This window comes from Furipterus horrens, unplaced genomic scaffold (genome assembly GCF_987537825.1).
Source record: "Furipterus horrens unplaced genomic scaffold, mFurHor1.1.pri manual_scaffold_6, whole genome shotgun sequence".
Classification (NCBI taxonomy): domain Eukaryota; kingdom Metazoa; phylum Chordata; class Mammalia; order Chiroptera; family Furipteridae; genus Furipterus; species Furipterus horrens.
Genome location: NW_028327176.1, coordinates 180,210,821 through 180,225,539, shown reverse-complemented (window position 1 = coordinate 180,225,539; position 14,719 = coordinate 180,210,821). Strand labels below are relative to the sequence as shown.

Genomic DNA, 14,719 nt, shown 5'->3' with positions numbered 1-14,719 from the left:
AAGAGGAAAATCTACAGAGACAGAAAGTTGATTAGCGGTTGTTCAGGGGTGAGGGAAACGGGGGGGATTTTATGGAAAGAAGGGTGATGACTACTGCTCTAAGAATGCACTGCTTGGGTGACAGCAATGTCTAGGCATCCAGCGAGAGGCTGCAGCAGGCAGGTCCCCGGGCTGGGACGCGGCAGAGACGGCGAGGTCTGAGGTAGGCAAGTAGGCACAACAGTTCAAAGCCACGGGCGTGGGTATCTAGGGAGAGCTGGCGGGCTGGGTAAAAAGCCCCGGGGGAACAAACACCACAGCAAGGGGTGGACAGACAAAAGGGAAGTGTAAAAAGTGGGCATAATATAAGGAGGGTGCCACAGGGCGAAGGGAAATCAGCAGTGCCCGATGCAGCAAGGATGTGCAAGTGGGGAGGGGCCTCCAGGGCAGTTACTGTTTCATCACTGACCTCGGTAACGGGAGGAGGAAACAGAATTACGGTTTGGGAGAACAGCGACATTTTCTCGGGGTGAAGAAGGAACTACACTAGTTTGTGCACACTCACCCAAGCCTCATTTATCCATTATTGGAAGTCTTTTATGTAAAAGATTAAGAGTTCCGAGTGGGAGGTGACCACACACACACACACACACACGCGCGCGCGCGCGCGCGCGCGCCCTGGTGGACTGTGGTCCTCTGCAAAAATAGCAGGAAAACCCAACCGCAGAACATTTCGCCTCAACGCTGCAGATTAGGGGAGGCTCTAGGAGAAGCCAAGACTAGAGGGAAACTTTTTAAGGCTGCGTGGAGCTTGCCCAGGTAAAGCGGGTGGGAAGATGGGGACAGTGGGGGACAGACACCCCTCCAGAAGGAGCTTCCATTTCAGGGGCACAGCATGCCGCGGGAGAACATGGCCTGCCTGAGAAATTGCAGGAGCTTCGCCCCGCCTGGAGAGCAGGTCACGGGACGAGGCAGGCGCACAGGTAGGCCGAGAGCAGATGGCTGGGGGAGAAGACGCAGGGGAGGGAAGAAAAGCGCAGAGGTGCAAGCAATCCAGAGAGTCGCCCGTGAGTGAGAGGGACTGCAACACGTGAACAGGGGCAGCGGCTTCTTCCCCGGGGTTGAAAAGGGAAGGCGAAGACTGAGGTTTTTGAGGGGGAGGAAGAAACGCTGACACCATCAAAAGGGTAATCAGCTTGCCAGAGGAAACCAACCCGGGAGCGAAGCAATGTCTGAATGGAGGGAACGCCTGCATCTAGAACATTCATCAACTGCAGTCCGTCCGTTTTCTCCTACTCCAGAACGCTGCTCCACTGGCTTCCCCTCCTTTTATTTATCTTTCCTCTTCCATCACGCTATATATATTTTTGGACTTTTCCACCATAAAATAGTTCAAGTGTAGTCATAGGTAATGAAAAAAGGGAAACTTAAATCAGGGAATGTTCAACTCTGGTGAAAGACTTACTAAAAGAGAGCTTATAAATATTGGCTAAGGGGAAGCTTAGATTTATTTTGGACCTTCCTGCCTCTATAAATAAATAACTGAGACCCGGCTTATATATGAAGAGAGTAAAACTTGCTCCTACCTCCCAGAGAACCAACCACTGGAGTGCAAGGTTTCAACTGCTGCTGTTTTTAGCTGTATAGCCTTCGGCAGTTTATTAACCTCTCTGTGCTTCAGTTTCTGCTTTTGTGACTGGGAATGATATCCTACCGAACCTCAGAGGGTTGCTGTATTAAATGAGTCAATGTCCATAATAAGCAGTAAATAAACATTAGCGACTATTTCCTGCCTTTTCTTTTCCAGTTTTCAGTCTGTAAGAACCAACCCCCTCAAAAAGACTCCTTGCATCTAGAAACATCTAAAAAAAAAACCATGGGCTCCCCAACAGTGACTTCCCCAGTAGTAATGAATCTAAATAACCCTGATACAGAGCTTCTTTGTTAAGACAATTTTCAGGCTACCCTGCTTTTATATGTGTACACAAACAAATAAAAGGTTAAATTATTGTGAAAAAAACTGCTAGTTTTCTACACATTGTCTATTCTCCCTCCTTTCTGAAGAAGCCCATTTTGTTCCACGCTAACTAAAAACTCACTTCTCCAAACTCCCCTCTGGCTATGGCGGTCAAGTGCCCCAATTCTGGGCCCCTTCCATTGCTTTATTTTTCTCCAAAGTACCACTTAAGATATATAAATCTTTTCTATTTCATCTCCCTACATGCAGCTCATGTCCGTTCTTCATCACAAGATCCAGATCCCAGAACGGGGTCCTGTACACAAAGCCAGGGCTCACCGAGCAGGTGCTGCAGGGGGAAATGAGTGCGATACAGCGGAGTGGGAAGCAGAGTTCCTGGAAAGCTTTTTAAAAATGTACCTGTGGCCTGTTGCCCTCTTACCTTTGCCCCTTCACCCAGTTTCCTCTCCTACCCACCTGGAAGATGCAGCAGGTACTTTAAAACAGGAGGACACACAAACATCCATAGCGCCCCCAAAAGACAACAGTCTGGGCTCCCGAAGGCTCGCCTGAGCCTCAGCGCCAGTCATGGAACAAGGGTGCATCTAACGAACCTTGGATTTGTTTATGCCACTATTGGCCATGCTTTATGCTATTTGTAGCTAAACTCATTCCTAATAGATACAGTTATAAAGATATTTCCAAGCAAAAAAGCCTTGCTTTCCAGATAGTCTTGAGACTAACTGGTGAGTCACAAGACATTCAACTAATGTGCGCCTTTCAGCCAGTTGACACAAACCCAAGATGGGTATAATCAAGTAAGTAACCTCATCAACAGCTGATGTAAATACATATCAACAGAAGAAGTTCAAATGAAAGCTCCCTTGATCTTATATTTTCAGTGAAAGCATATGGAGGGGTCAGAGAGACTGTAAGAAAACAAGAATAAATGGGGCCTTTGTCAAAATGGTCAGGGGCAGATCTGTTTGATATCTATTATCTGTCTCTCTGTCATGCAGGTCACCCACATCATCAGGCCAAGCAGAGCCCTAACAGCCCCAGAAGGCAGAGCATCCAGGTGCAGTGACATAGGACTTCCTACTGCCTGTCTCCCCTACAAAAGTCCCACCTTAGTCTCTTCTGTTCATATATATAGTCCTGTAATGTAAGAGTTCAAACCTGTGAAATGCTAAATATCCCTGGAAAAGACTATGTATTTTTTTTTCTTTTTAGAAATCAGACATTTGCATCATAATGCCCAATCCCATCCTTAAGCAGGTTTTTACTGGGGGAGAAGGAAAGAAATGGGATGTGCCCCTCCCCACACCCCGGAAGCCACTGGGGTGGGATAGGGGGACTGTGGGTCTGGAAGGCCGGAGCCTCAGGAGCCAAGGGCTCAACAACCACCTTATCTATTGAGATCCACTCCTCTGCTTCTCAGGGCCGGCTGCTGCAGGATTTGTCCACTTTTATTCACTGAGTTTTTCTGGCCTTTCAAATAAAAAGCAGAAGAAAACTTCTGCCCCTAAAACAACACGGCTGCCTCAGAAGGCTATTTTGGTTGGCAGGTCATCCTCTAGGGCTTGAAAAGCTACCAGCAAGCATTTTGATCTGAAGAACAGCAGGATTTTGCCTTTCAAAGTAGTTGTAGTCTCAAGAACACAAATACAGATAATGCAATATAAACACTGTAGGCAACCTACTTCAATAATAATCTGATCTCAATTTTTTTAGAAAAGCCTTTTTGGAAGATTTAATCCAAAATAATTATCAATTTAAGAATAAGTATCACCATTCTGCAAGTCACAATAAGAATGGATTCAGGCAAGAATCACTGAAGGAATCTAAAACCATTAGTTAAAAGGCTGATGAGGAACAAGATATAGAGAATCCCAGGTGATCTCTCACAAGGTATTTTTTAATTGCAAAGGGAAAAATGTAACTTCTCAGAAACCTAACAGATATTACCTTAATCAAATGATTGAAATTAATATATTGAAGAGTATTTCACAAAACTAGCCTGCACTCTTAAAACATATCAATATCATGAAGAACAAGGAAAAACCAAGGAATCCTTTCAAATTAAATGTGACAAGAGACATTACATGTAAATGCAATGAATGATTTTTTTTTTTTTTAAGTGTTGGATTGGGCCCTGACCAGTATGATTCAGTTGGGCGTCATCCTGCAAAGCAAAAGGTGGGGGATTCGATTCCCAGCCAGGGCACATGCCTGGGTTGTGGGTTTGGCACCCAGTCAGGGTGTTTACAAGAGGCAACGAACCGATCCATGTTTCTCTCTTACACTGATGTGCCTCTGCCTTTCTTTCTCCCTCCCTCTCCCTCTCTCTAAAAATGAAAATAAATAAAATCTTTTAAAAATAAATAAATAGACAAAAGCATGGTGTCAGGGGAAGAGTGCAGTAAGAAATATTGCTGGGAGAATTACAGACACTGGAATATAAACTGTACATTAGGAAAGTCGGTATTAAAATTCCTCTATTTGGTAATTATACTGTGGTTCTGTAAGAGATGTATGCTTAAGTATTTAGGGGTGTGTGCTATGACGTCTGCAATTTATTCTCACATAGTTTGGCGATAATAATTAGTGATTTATGTGTGAGAGAGAGAGAGAGAGAGAGTATGTAAATCGGTGAGTCTAAGTAAAACTTATCTGGAAGTCCACTGAACAAGTGCAAATTTTCTGTAAGTTTAACATTTTCCAAAAGTTCTTTAAAGCAAAAAAACAAAACAAAAAAACCCCCACTATTTTTAAAAACTATTCATAAGAAAATGAAGGAAATGTAGGAAAATCTTCGTTTATTTAAACACCTAAGTTTAGGTAAACCATTTAAAAGAACAAAAACAAAATGGCAGTATTATAGATGAAGAGGTTGGGGTTGTGTGTATGTTTTCAATTTTGTTTCTTTTTGTTAAACCTCAGAGGAGGCTGCCACTCTCTCTTGGCCACAAGAGTCATGCCACATTGCACTAAGTGAAGGCTATAAACACGGAAAGAATGACTACCCATAATTGAGGGGAAGGAGAAATGTCCAGCCTAAGATTAGTACAAAGTTGGTGAGTCACTTCCGCTCAGGAGGAAAGACAAACATCTCGTGTTTCCTGAAGGACTCAGAGATTGAGAGAACACCTGAGTTCTCAGCTTGAATCATGCCATATAGGTAGCCAACAAGGGTCAGGTGAACATACAGCCCACTCACTCAATACTTCTGCCCATGCTCAGTTCAACACCACTACAGTACCTCCAGTTTCAAAATCCATGTTGAGTCAAACCTCTTGGCTAGTTCCGCCTCCACATTACTAAGTTGCTGGGAGACTATACGGAATTAAAGCAAAGGAAGGTCATGTTAATTGCACGTCGATCCTCTAACCTTGAGTGGGCAATGGCCTTGGTTGTCTTTGGCTCGTCACCCCCAACATTCCTCAATCCTAAACCAACTCTGCTGAGCCTCTTCAACTGAAAACAGCAGCTTTGGCCAAGCAGCCTTCCCTCCTCGGAGCTGCTCCAGGCAAGCAGCACACACGTGCACGGATTAGGCAGAGCTGTGCTGCAAAGCACACACACGCTCTCCCAACGTGTGCTTTTCATTCCAGAAATACTTTATTCCTAAAGCACTTCTATGTCTCTCTTGGCATGAAACGGCATAAGTGGCCCTGTGCCAAAGGAAGTGTCTCTTTAAATGTGTGGACTTTCTTAAACTTTCTTTCCTCCAAAGGTCATAAATAGAACATTCTAGCATAATTATAATGGAATAAAGTAGAAAAGAAAAAGGCTATATGGGGGGAAAACAAAACAAAACAAAACATTTGTTTTATTTTATAAAGTTGCCTAAAAGAAATGCTGAAAATACAAGATATAACCTGGAATTATCTTCCATGACAGTAAAAATTACAGGGTCCAAGTTAGGAAAAGGAAGCAAAAATATTATACCTTTAAGGTTAGCGAGCATTTGCCACTTTCTGTCACAAGCATTTATTCCTGTGTTGAGGTCACCCACCAAGTCAAAATATTTTATTCCGGAATGTACTTTAATTTTGTACCTTGCTTCTTTATGACTTTCATCGGATAGCCAAAACTAATAACGTAAGAGAAGAAACCCTATTTTGGTTGACTTCACTGCCCTTTCCCTTTGTCCAATAAAAGCCTTTCTCCAGGCATTTATTTAGGGTTCACACACTCAAAATAAGCAGTGTGACATCAGTAACTTTTCGCACAATTGTTAGGCATCACCAACTGAATTACAACGGAAAACACACTTTTACTATTTCCCTATGTACATTGTGAGTACGCAAAACAGTTTATTCTTGTAGTATTATTTATTATTTTATTACTTAATTGTATTATTTCTCTTCATATCATTATTTCAGATCCATACTTATGATTTATCTTTTAGGTAATAACGGCTGGTAATTTAGCTAAGAACCAACATAAGTGGATACTTAAAAACTTACTTTTGCCTACCCAGGTATATGTACACATACACACAACATGTAAGGAAACTGACATCAAGATCCAGAAAACATACACAACACGATCACCCATCAACACGGACGTAAAAGACACCTTCACGGAATTTCTCACCCTGGGCAGGGAAACTTACTTTCTTTCCACTTCTGGTGTTGACACAGCACTACAGAAGCCAAGCGATTCCTAAGAGAGAAAGTTCACAGCGTCAATACGGCCAACACACAGCAGGCTTCATCAAATTTGTACAGAATATCACTTAAAAAAGGGGAAAAAAAAAAAGGGCAGAAGCAAAAATAGATGATTAAAGTCATTGTGCTTACTTACTTCGATCTGGGACCGCAGCTGAAGTGACGTGGGGCTGGCATCAGGTTTCTCCTAAAACAGAACAGATGCTGCTTTAATGAGACTTCCAAACGTGGCACACACCGGAAAGACAAATAGATATGTAACAAGAGATGGGGGAATTTGGGAAACACTAGGGTACAGTGGGAGGAGATGGCGGGGATACACAGATTTTCTGGAAAAAAACTAAAGTATTTTTAAAACGAGAGCTCTGAAATAAAATTGAATTCTTTTCCAAATGTCACCGCTTGACACTGCTGACAATTTTATAAGTACAACCTAACTGCAGAATACTGATAGTTAATGGTAAAATAATTCTGTAAGTGTGATCAGACCCTCACTAAGACACAGAATTTACAGTGACTCATTTGTGGTCTGTTTTTTTCAACAACAGAGTTCAATCTGGTTTTAAACTTCTGAATAGTTTCAGTAATGTAGGGTTCGTTGTAAGTGTCCTTAGGAAAGTGAGAAGTTAACTTGGTATTACCTTGCAGTCCTAAAAATCACCAGGCTCCCATATACAAACAAATTAGCCTAGGTGAAAATTTAAAAACAACAAAGAAACAACCCTCAGCATCCAGTTAATAGATGAAATAAATGCAAGGCACGGTCAGTACTACACTGAAAATCATTAAGTCAAAAGAAGAAGCAGAGGAATCAAATGATTTTAGAGATAAAGCCATGTGCTATAACATTCTTCTACTTCAGTTTAAAAAAAAAAAAAAACATATCCCACCCTGGCTGGTGTGGCTCAGTAGATTGAGCAATGACCTATGAACCAAAGGGTCACAGGTTCGATTCCCAGTCAGGGCACATGCATAGATTGCAGGCCAGGTCCCCAGTTGAGGGTGCATGAGAGGCAACTACACATTAATGTTTCTCTCCCTCTCTTTCTCCCTCCCTTCCCCTCTCTCTAAAAATAAATAAAAGCTTAAAAAAAAAAAAAAAACATAGTTCCTTTGCAATAAAAAAAGGAGAAATAAACCTTTTGATGAAAGGTTACCTGTGATGAAAATAATACAATGAAATAATCTTTGGCAGCAAAACAGGAAAACTGCACTATTCTAAGTGTTAGAAGGCACCATGGGAAAATACTAGTGAACAGAGCACACCACCCTGATTTTTTTCCCCAGTAGAGAAACATTCCAACTCTAAATGGGTGTTGACATGGCATTCCTCATCGGAGTGTGGTCCACTGTCCAGGGGTAGTCCCCTCCGGATCACCAAGCCACAAGCAGGACCATGGGCAGTTTTAGTACTATCACTAACACAAGTTTGAAATATCAGATTAATTCTGAGCTTTCCAACAACCCTCTTGTGTTAATAATTGCTATATTCTTCTCGATTGCACACGCACTATAGGAAGACTATTTTGCGAGGCTCCGCTAACATACAGGAAATAAGAGCAGATCATCTCAAATATGAATTCTCACTTGCCATCCAATTGTTCGACTTACTGAAGTTACCCCATTTCATCATTAGCTTGACAGCAAAACTCAAGTGTTTTCAAAATTAGCAATAAAATATTCAAATAAGTATGACTCAGAGTGAACTGAATTCACATAAATGTAAATAAGGTTAACGGGAATCCAGTACCAATACAGACTACAAACTGAATACGGTAGTCCCTCTCTATATCGCGGTTCACTTATCGCGGCCTCACTGTATCGCGGAATTTTTAGAAATATTATATCTTATTATTTATCGCGGATTTTTCACTGTTATCGTGGGATTTTGCGGTACTGTACTGTACATACTAAAATAAATGTAAGGTTCCTACTTGGCAGATTTTCACCTATCGCGCGCGCGGGGGCCGGGGGTGGTGGTGTCTAGAACGTAATACCCGCGATAAGTGAAGGATTTCTGTATGTTTGGGTAAGTCAACCTGAGAATGGGATGATTTTGGACAAGACTGAAAGAGAAGTGTTTCAATGGACCGGCAACCCACTGACCCCTAGTCCACGGGGGTCTCATTTGTTATGAAAAAGAGAGTGGTGTGAATCCACAGAACTTTCCTCTGGTTAGCATTTTGGTGTTTATTGCCACTTCTGTTCATTACAGACAAATGTATATTTCTGTCTCAAACCTGATACAGCATTTTTACAACACAATGTATGGAAATGTTTGAGTTACATTCCAAGTCCCGTTGATATGATGTCAGACTCAGGTGTAATCAACAAAAGGAATACATATTTCTGAGGTTCCTGGTGTCTAGTCCAATCCTAATGTCCTGATAGCTGACCACTTAGCATCATGTAGAGGAATTTACCAACTGAAACGGCAGGAGGTAAACAAAGGTTTATTCTGCAAATTTTTTATCCTGAATTATTCTGTTTAGGAGTCAGAATGAAAGCCTCAGTGAAGATAGAAATCTATCAGTTCCCCTGAAATTTTCTCTGAAATTGCCCCTTTAACACCCAACACCAGCAGACATCCTTCCAAAACCATACCAAAAAAAAAAAAAAAAAAAAAAAAAAGCCTGATTCAACTCTGTCCCTTTCTTCAGTTCTTAGCTCTTCTTCAAATTCTAAGTCTCTACCTCACTAGCTCATGGCAGGACATTTTCTGCTAGTACTGTATATTTTTATCTGCATTTTTCCAATAAATATTACTTATTGAGTGTATTCTTTGTCACTCAATATCATAAACATAATATTTTGGTATGTTATGCAAAATGTACCTGTCCCTGCATAAGAAGTATGTGCTTATTAACAACCATATTAAATGTGTGATGATCAGAAAGTAACATTCCAAACAATTCAACTTCACATGTTAGTTACTTATAATAGACATCTGAGTGTTTTAGCTACCTTTTAGGAAATTGGGGGGGGGGTATACTTCGATGTCTAATGTATTAAAACTCGTCCCTTTAAAATAATGGGCCCAGTGAATGTTTCCATGCAGAACATCTGTTTTATCAGGACAGGAAATGTTGAACAAGAGCATCTGTACAATGATGTTTCCAGTGGTTCTTTTTTTTTTTTTTTTTCCCAGAATATCCCACAAAATAATGTTTTTCAAAGCAAATATTAATTTCATCTCTTGAAGACTACCATCATTGTTAAGAAGCATTTCTTAGACCGAACACATCTTCAAGTAAAAAAATAGTGCACAAATAAGCAGCTTGTAAAATTGTCCACTAAGTAAGGACCTATATGATGTTCAGAGAGAAAACAGAATGGACTATTGGAAAATTCCATTATTATGACACTGATGGATGTCACATGACATCCATAACAAATGTGCAGTAATCAATAATTATTATTATGTATGAATAATATGAAATGGTTATACAGCAAACTAAACAATAAATAAATAATTAAATTTAATAAAAACAAACAAACAGCAAACCCTTGTGGACTCACTATTGAGCCTGAGAAATGGAACGTTACAAAGTTAAAGCGAGCAGGTGTTCTGATACACACTGGGACAGAACACCCTGGCTTAGAGTATGAACTATCATAGTAATGGAACTATCATACATATACATAAACCATGATGGAATCAGACAGGAGCACCAGCCATGGATGCAGCAATAAAGGGTGTTGCCTACACAACAGAGAAGCAGGAATTCGGGTCAGATGGACGGACAAAGGCTCCTTGACATCCCCCTTCAATGTCCAGTCTATAGTCAAGCTGCCCCCTTCTCTGCTTCCAATTCAACTGCTACCAGTTTGGGGGGAGGGGGCAGGAAGTCATGGCTCCTGAGTTCCAGCAGAAGGAAATCCTGATGAAGGGGAAGGTGGCGTAAGAAGAATGAAAGGGATGAACTTGATGGCCTCACCCCGAACTGCTTTATTCGGGGAAATACTGATAGTACATAATACAGCTTCTGATCTGGAAGTCATCATGTTGTTGAAAACAGTAAAAATTGTGAATACCACTAAACCACAGTCACTGGGTATATATGTATCTTTGGGGCATATTATGAAAAGAGATGATCATTGAGAAATGTCTCCTCTCCCTTATCAACATATCCTGACTGTTTTCTCCCTCAATATAACATATGCAACAGTTACTAACACTGCATAACAAATCAACCCAAACTTAGTTGCAAACACAAACATTTTATTATGCTCACAGATTCGGTGGGTGAGACTTCAGAAAGGGGAAAGCAGGAAAGGCTTATCTCTGCTCGACGGTGCCTGGGGCCTCAGCTGGGTGGTACTAGCTTGATGATTGGGGTCCGAATCATCAGAAAGCTTGCTCACTCACACATCTGGGGGCCAGCTGGGACCTAAGCAGGGGCAATCAGCTGCTCCATGTAGCTGCAGAATGTCGGGTCTCAAGAGCAAGAGAAACATTGATGTCAGACAGAAACACCGATCAGTTGCCTGTTGCACACGCCCCGACCGGAACCGAACCTGCAACCCAGGCATTGTGCCCTGAATGGGAACTGAACCAGAGACCTTTCGCTTTGCAGGACGACACCCAACCAACTGAGTCACACTGGTCAGGGCTATGTTATCTTAACATAGCCTCAGACGGTCATTACTGGAGTCACAAACTCTCCTAGATGCAAGAGGGTACAGCCCCCATCTCTCAGGGGGAGGAATGTAAAAGTCCTTGGTAAGAAGATCATTGCAGTGGGAGATACCTTATGGCCCGCTTTAGATATTAGTCTCCCATTTTCAATGTCTAGGGGATGAGGCCTCATCGAAGTTCTCGAAATGAGCAATGAGATGAGACCACTTACTCGTGACAATGTCCATAAGGATTGTTTTGTGATTTTTATAGTTCACTCAAGTAGCATATCATGGATATATATTTCAACCTTTTAACCTACCACTTTAAGGTTGAAATATCACAATGTGTTAGACTAAAATTATTCTCTCTCTCATTTCAAACTTATTATTAAAGAAAACCTCAAATATATAAAAGTAAAGAAAACCGCATAATGAACTTCCAAATTGCTATTTCCCAGCACCAACAATTATCTAGTCATGGTCCATTTTGTTTCATCTATACTTTCACCTATGCTTCAGCCCCACCCCAGTTTACTCGGAAGAAAATCCCAGGCACAATATCATGAACTATCATGATTTTTTCATGTTATCCTAAGGTTTAGCAAACAGGGTTGCTTAAATCCCACCTGTGGCTCATCTTGAGCAAATGCCTCAATTGTCAAGAATTTGGCTCTTTCTTCCTAGTACTGGAGATCTTCCTTGAAGGAAAATAAAATCACATTAAACAAATTTAGATATTCCACCTAAATGTTGCTAAAGAACATAAAGAAATGCATTCAAAATTGAACACAGCCAAAGAGTTCATTACAAAAGTACAGTACTCCTTCACTTATCGCGGGTATTATGTTCTAGATACCCCACCCCCCACGATAGGTGAAAATCTGCGAAGTAGGAACCTTACATTTATTTTGGTATTTATATATATTTTAAGGCTTTATAAACCCTTCCCACACACTTATAAACCGTTCCCAGTCCCTTATTAACCTTTCCCCCTCCCTTATTACCCTTTCCCACACTTTTATAAACACTACTTACGTTCTTAAACATATTCTACACTCTTAAACCTATGTAACTTTTAACAACATAGGTATACAGTACCGCAAAATCCCGCGATATAGCAAAAAAATCTGTGATAAATGATTAAATATAATATTTTTTAAAATCCCGCGATACAGTGAGGCCATGATAAGTGAACCATGATATAGAGAGGGACTCGTCGGCAGCCGTCCGTCTCGAGAGACGATGGTGTAGCTTCTTAAGAGTCTATCTGCACCGCCGAGAATGGCTGTGCAGTCCGACTTGGGAGTGACATGGTATCTGTCTCCTCCCGTGTTGAATCGACATTTTGCGATGACGCTGAAGCTACAGAGCCTGGGCAGGGTAATATGGAGGGTCTGCTGTTGCCCATGCAGCAGACCCCCCCTCTCTTCGCAGCTGAGGGATCCAAGGGAAAGACGGAGTCAATACAGCTTGGCTTCAGGTGCGCCGCAGGAGTTGCCGGTGTTGACTACAACGTCAAACCGCCTTAGGGTCTCCGGCTCCGGATTTTCTGTCGGGGTTTACTCCCTTAGCCTTTCCCCTGAAGAGGTATGCCGCCAGGCAGCGGAGGTTTTTTGGAGTCAGAGTTTTCCTTCTCTGATGTGCCCTGACTGGAAGATCGAACCAGCGACACTTAGCTCGCAGGCCGACGCTCAATCCACTGAGCTAAACCAGCCAGGGCGAGAGAGGGACTACTGTACTCACTATTACCCAAAATACAAATACATCATCCTAATACCTTTTTGTGTGGATATGCTCATTGACTTTGCACTTTGCAGAGTACGCTAAGCAGTATTTAGTGAGAAGTAAACCTAAAATTTGGTCCATGTTTAATATCCAGAAAGCCACAAACACTAGTGGCTGAACCTGAGACTATAACTCTAAGTTGGGATATTAAGACTTCCTTTAAATTTTTGAAAGTAAATTTAAAATGAAAGTGGATGCATAAATTTTGCTGTATGGATTAAACTAGTCATCATTAAGCCACATGTGGACACCTTAAATTAAGAATGACAAACATCATTAACATTACAAATTCTTAGTGAATTTGTAAATTATAAATGCTAAAGGTACATCCCTACCTTAATGAAGTATAACAGGGAAAACCAGGCTGAAATATATAGGCCACCATGTGTAAGTGTCTGTTTGCACGCAAAGGAGAGTCTGAGGACATGGACCAAATGTTAAGTAACTTATGCTACTACTTTCTTTGTACTTTTTGACAAGCATGTAATCTTGTATTACCTTCATTATTTTCTCCCAACAATGGAAGATCAGCTTAAAATACAATCTCCAAATCCTATATATGGTTTTAAATTATCCACATACATGTTTACAAATGAATGAGAAAATGTCTGAAAGAATTCTTACATTCCCATGCGTACTCCTGCAAAGGTCATTACGTTTCTCCATTTTTAACATACTTTCCAAGAGTTCATTATTTTATATTATTCAGATATATCACAAGTCCCCCAAACTAAATTTGATAATTTTAGTTGTTCCCAACAAACTAAAAACTTAAGAAATATTAAAATAATTTCTCAAGTTGGGTTATGTCCTGTATTAAAATACTTTGCATAAATTTTGATTAGTAAGTGAAGAACCATGATGATTTTGGAAACCATCTCATATTCCTATTTTGACAGGAGACTAAACCATAGTACTCGGTGTGTATGTGTGTGTGTGTTTTATTTATTTAAGGAATCAGATGATAAAACATTACTGGTGGGGGGAACCTCAAATCCATTTCTTGTCAATTTGGACAGCTTCTGGAAACAACTCCCTAAATGTTTATTGTGTCTAACGCAGAAGCAAAAAAGAACAAATGTTCCCAAATGCGCAGTACACCAGGGTTAAAAAGCCCCGCTGGGGCAGAATAAGGTCCTGGAAAACAAACATCACGCCCTCTTTCTCACTCCAGCTTTGTTTCCACCTTCTTGTGGAAACCCACACCTCTCCGTCCTCCGCTGCTGCCAGTGCTCCAAGCCAAAGGAACTTTACAGCTGGAAAAGCAGGAGGGAGAAACCCCTCCCCTGTCCCAAATGCGGAGAGGAAGGTCAGGCGCCCGCCGGCTCAGCTGCACGCCAAGCCCTCCTCCTCCTCCCCGCGGAGCACAGGAAGGAGGAGGTGGGAAAAGCGAGAGCTGCAAGCCTAGGAAGTCAGCATGCACGTAAACCACCACGTGCTGAGGTGGATGCAGTCGCTTCATGGAGGGAAGCTTCATGGAGGGAACCGAGCTCCAAATCGCTGGGGAAAACGGCCCCCCGTGGTAGATTTAAAAGCTCACGTGGCATCTACCAGTTGGCAAAGTACGCTCCCCTCATGTCTGATTTCTCCATTCCTGATGATCAATGGGCCATGTGTTTATAGTTACTGGGATTTAAACCTCACCCGTTTTCTTAGGAGTGTTCTCACTCCCGATCAGAGCGGCTACCAGGAGCTACTGCTT

General features: G+C 41.6%; 1 protein-coding gene across 1 annotated transcript in view; it reads right to left on the bottom strand.

Annotated features, from left to right (window-relative positions):
- The window catches only part of SASH1 (SAM and SH3 domain containing 1), a 161,631-nt gene that overhangs the window by 77,824 nt on the left and 69,088 nt on the right, over positions 1-14,719 (bottom strand). The window contains exons 3-4 of the mRNA XM_090279952.1: positions 6,749-6,799; positions 6,558-6,607 (exon numbers count right to left, since the gene is read on the bottom strand). Coding sequence (XP_090136078.1) covers positions 6,558-6,607; positions 6,749-6,799 — 101 coding nt within the window. The remainder of the gene's footprint in view (positions 1-6,557; positions 6,608-6,748; positions 6,800-14,719) is intronic.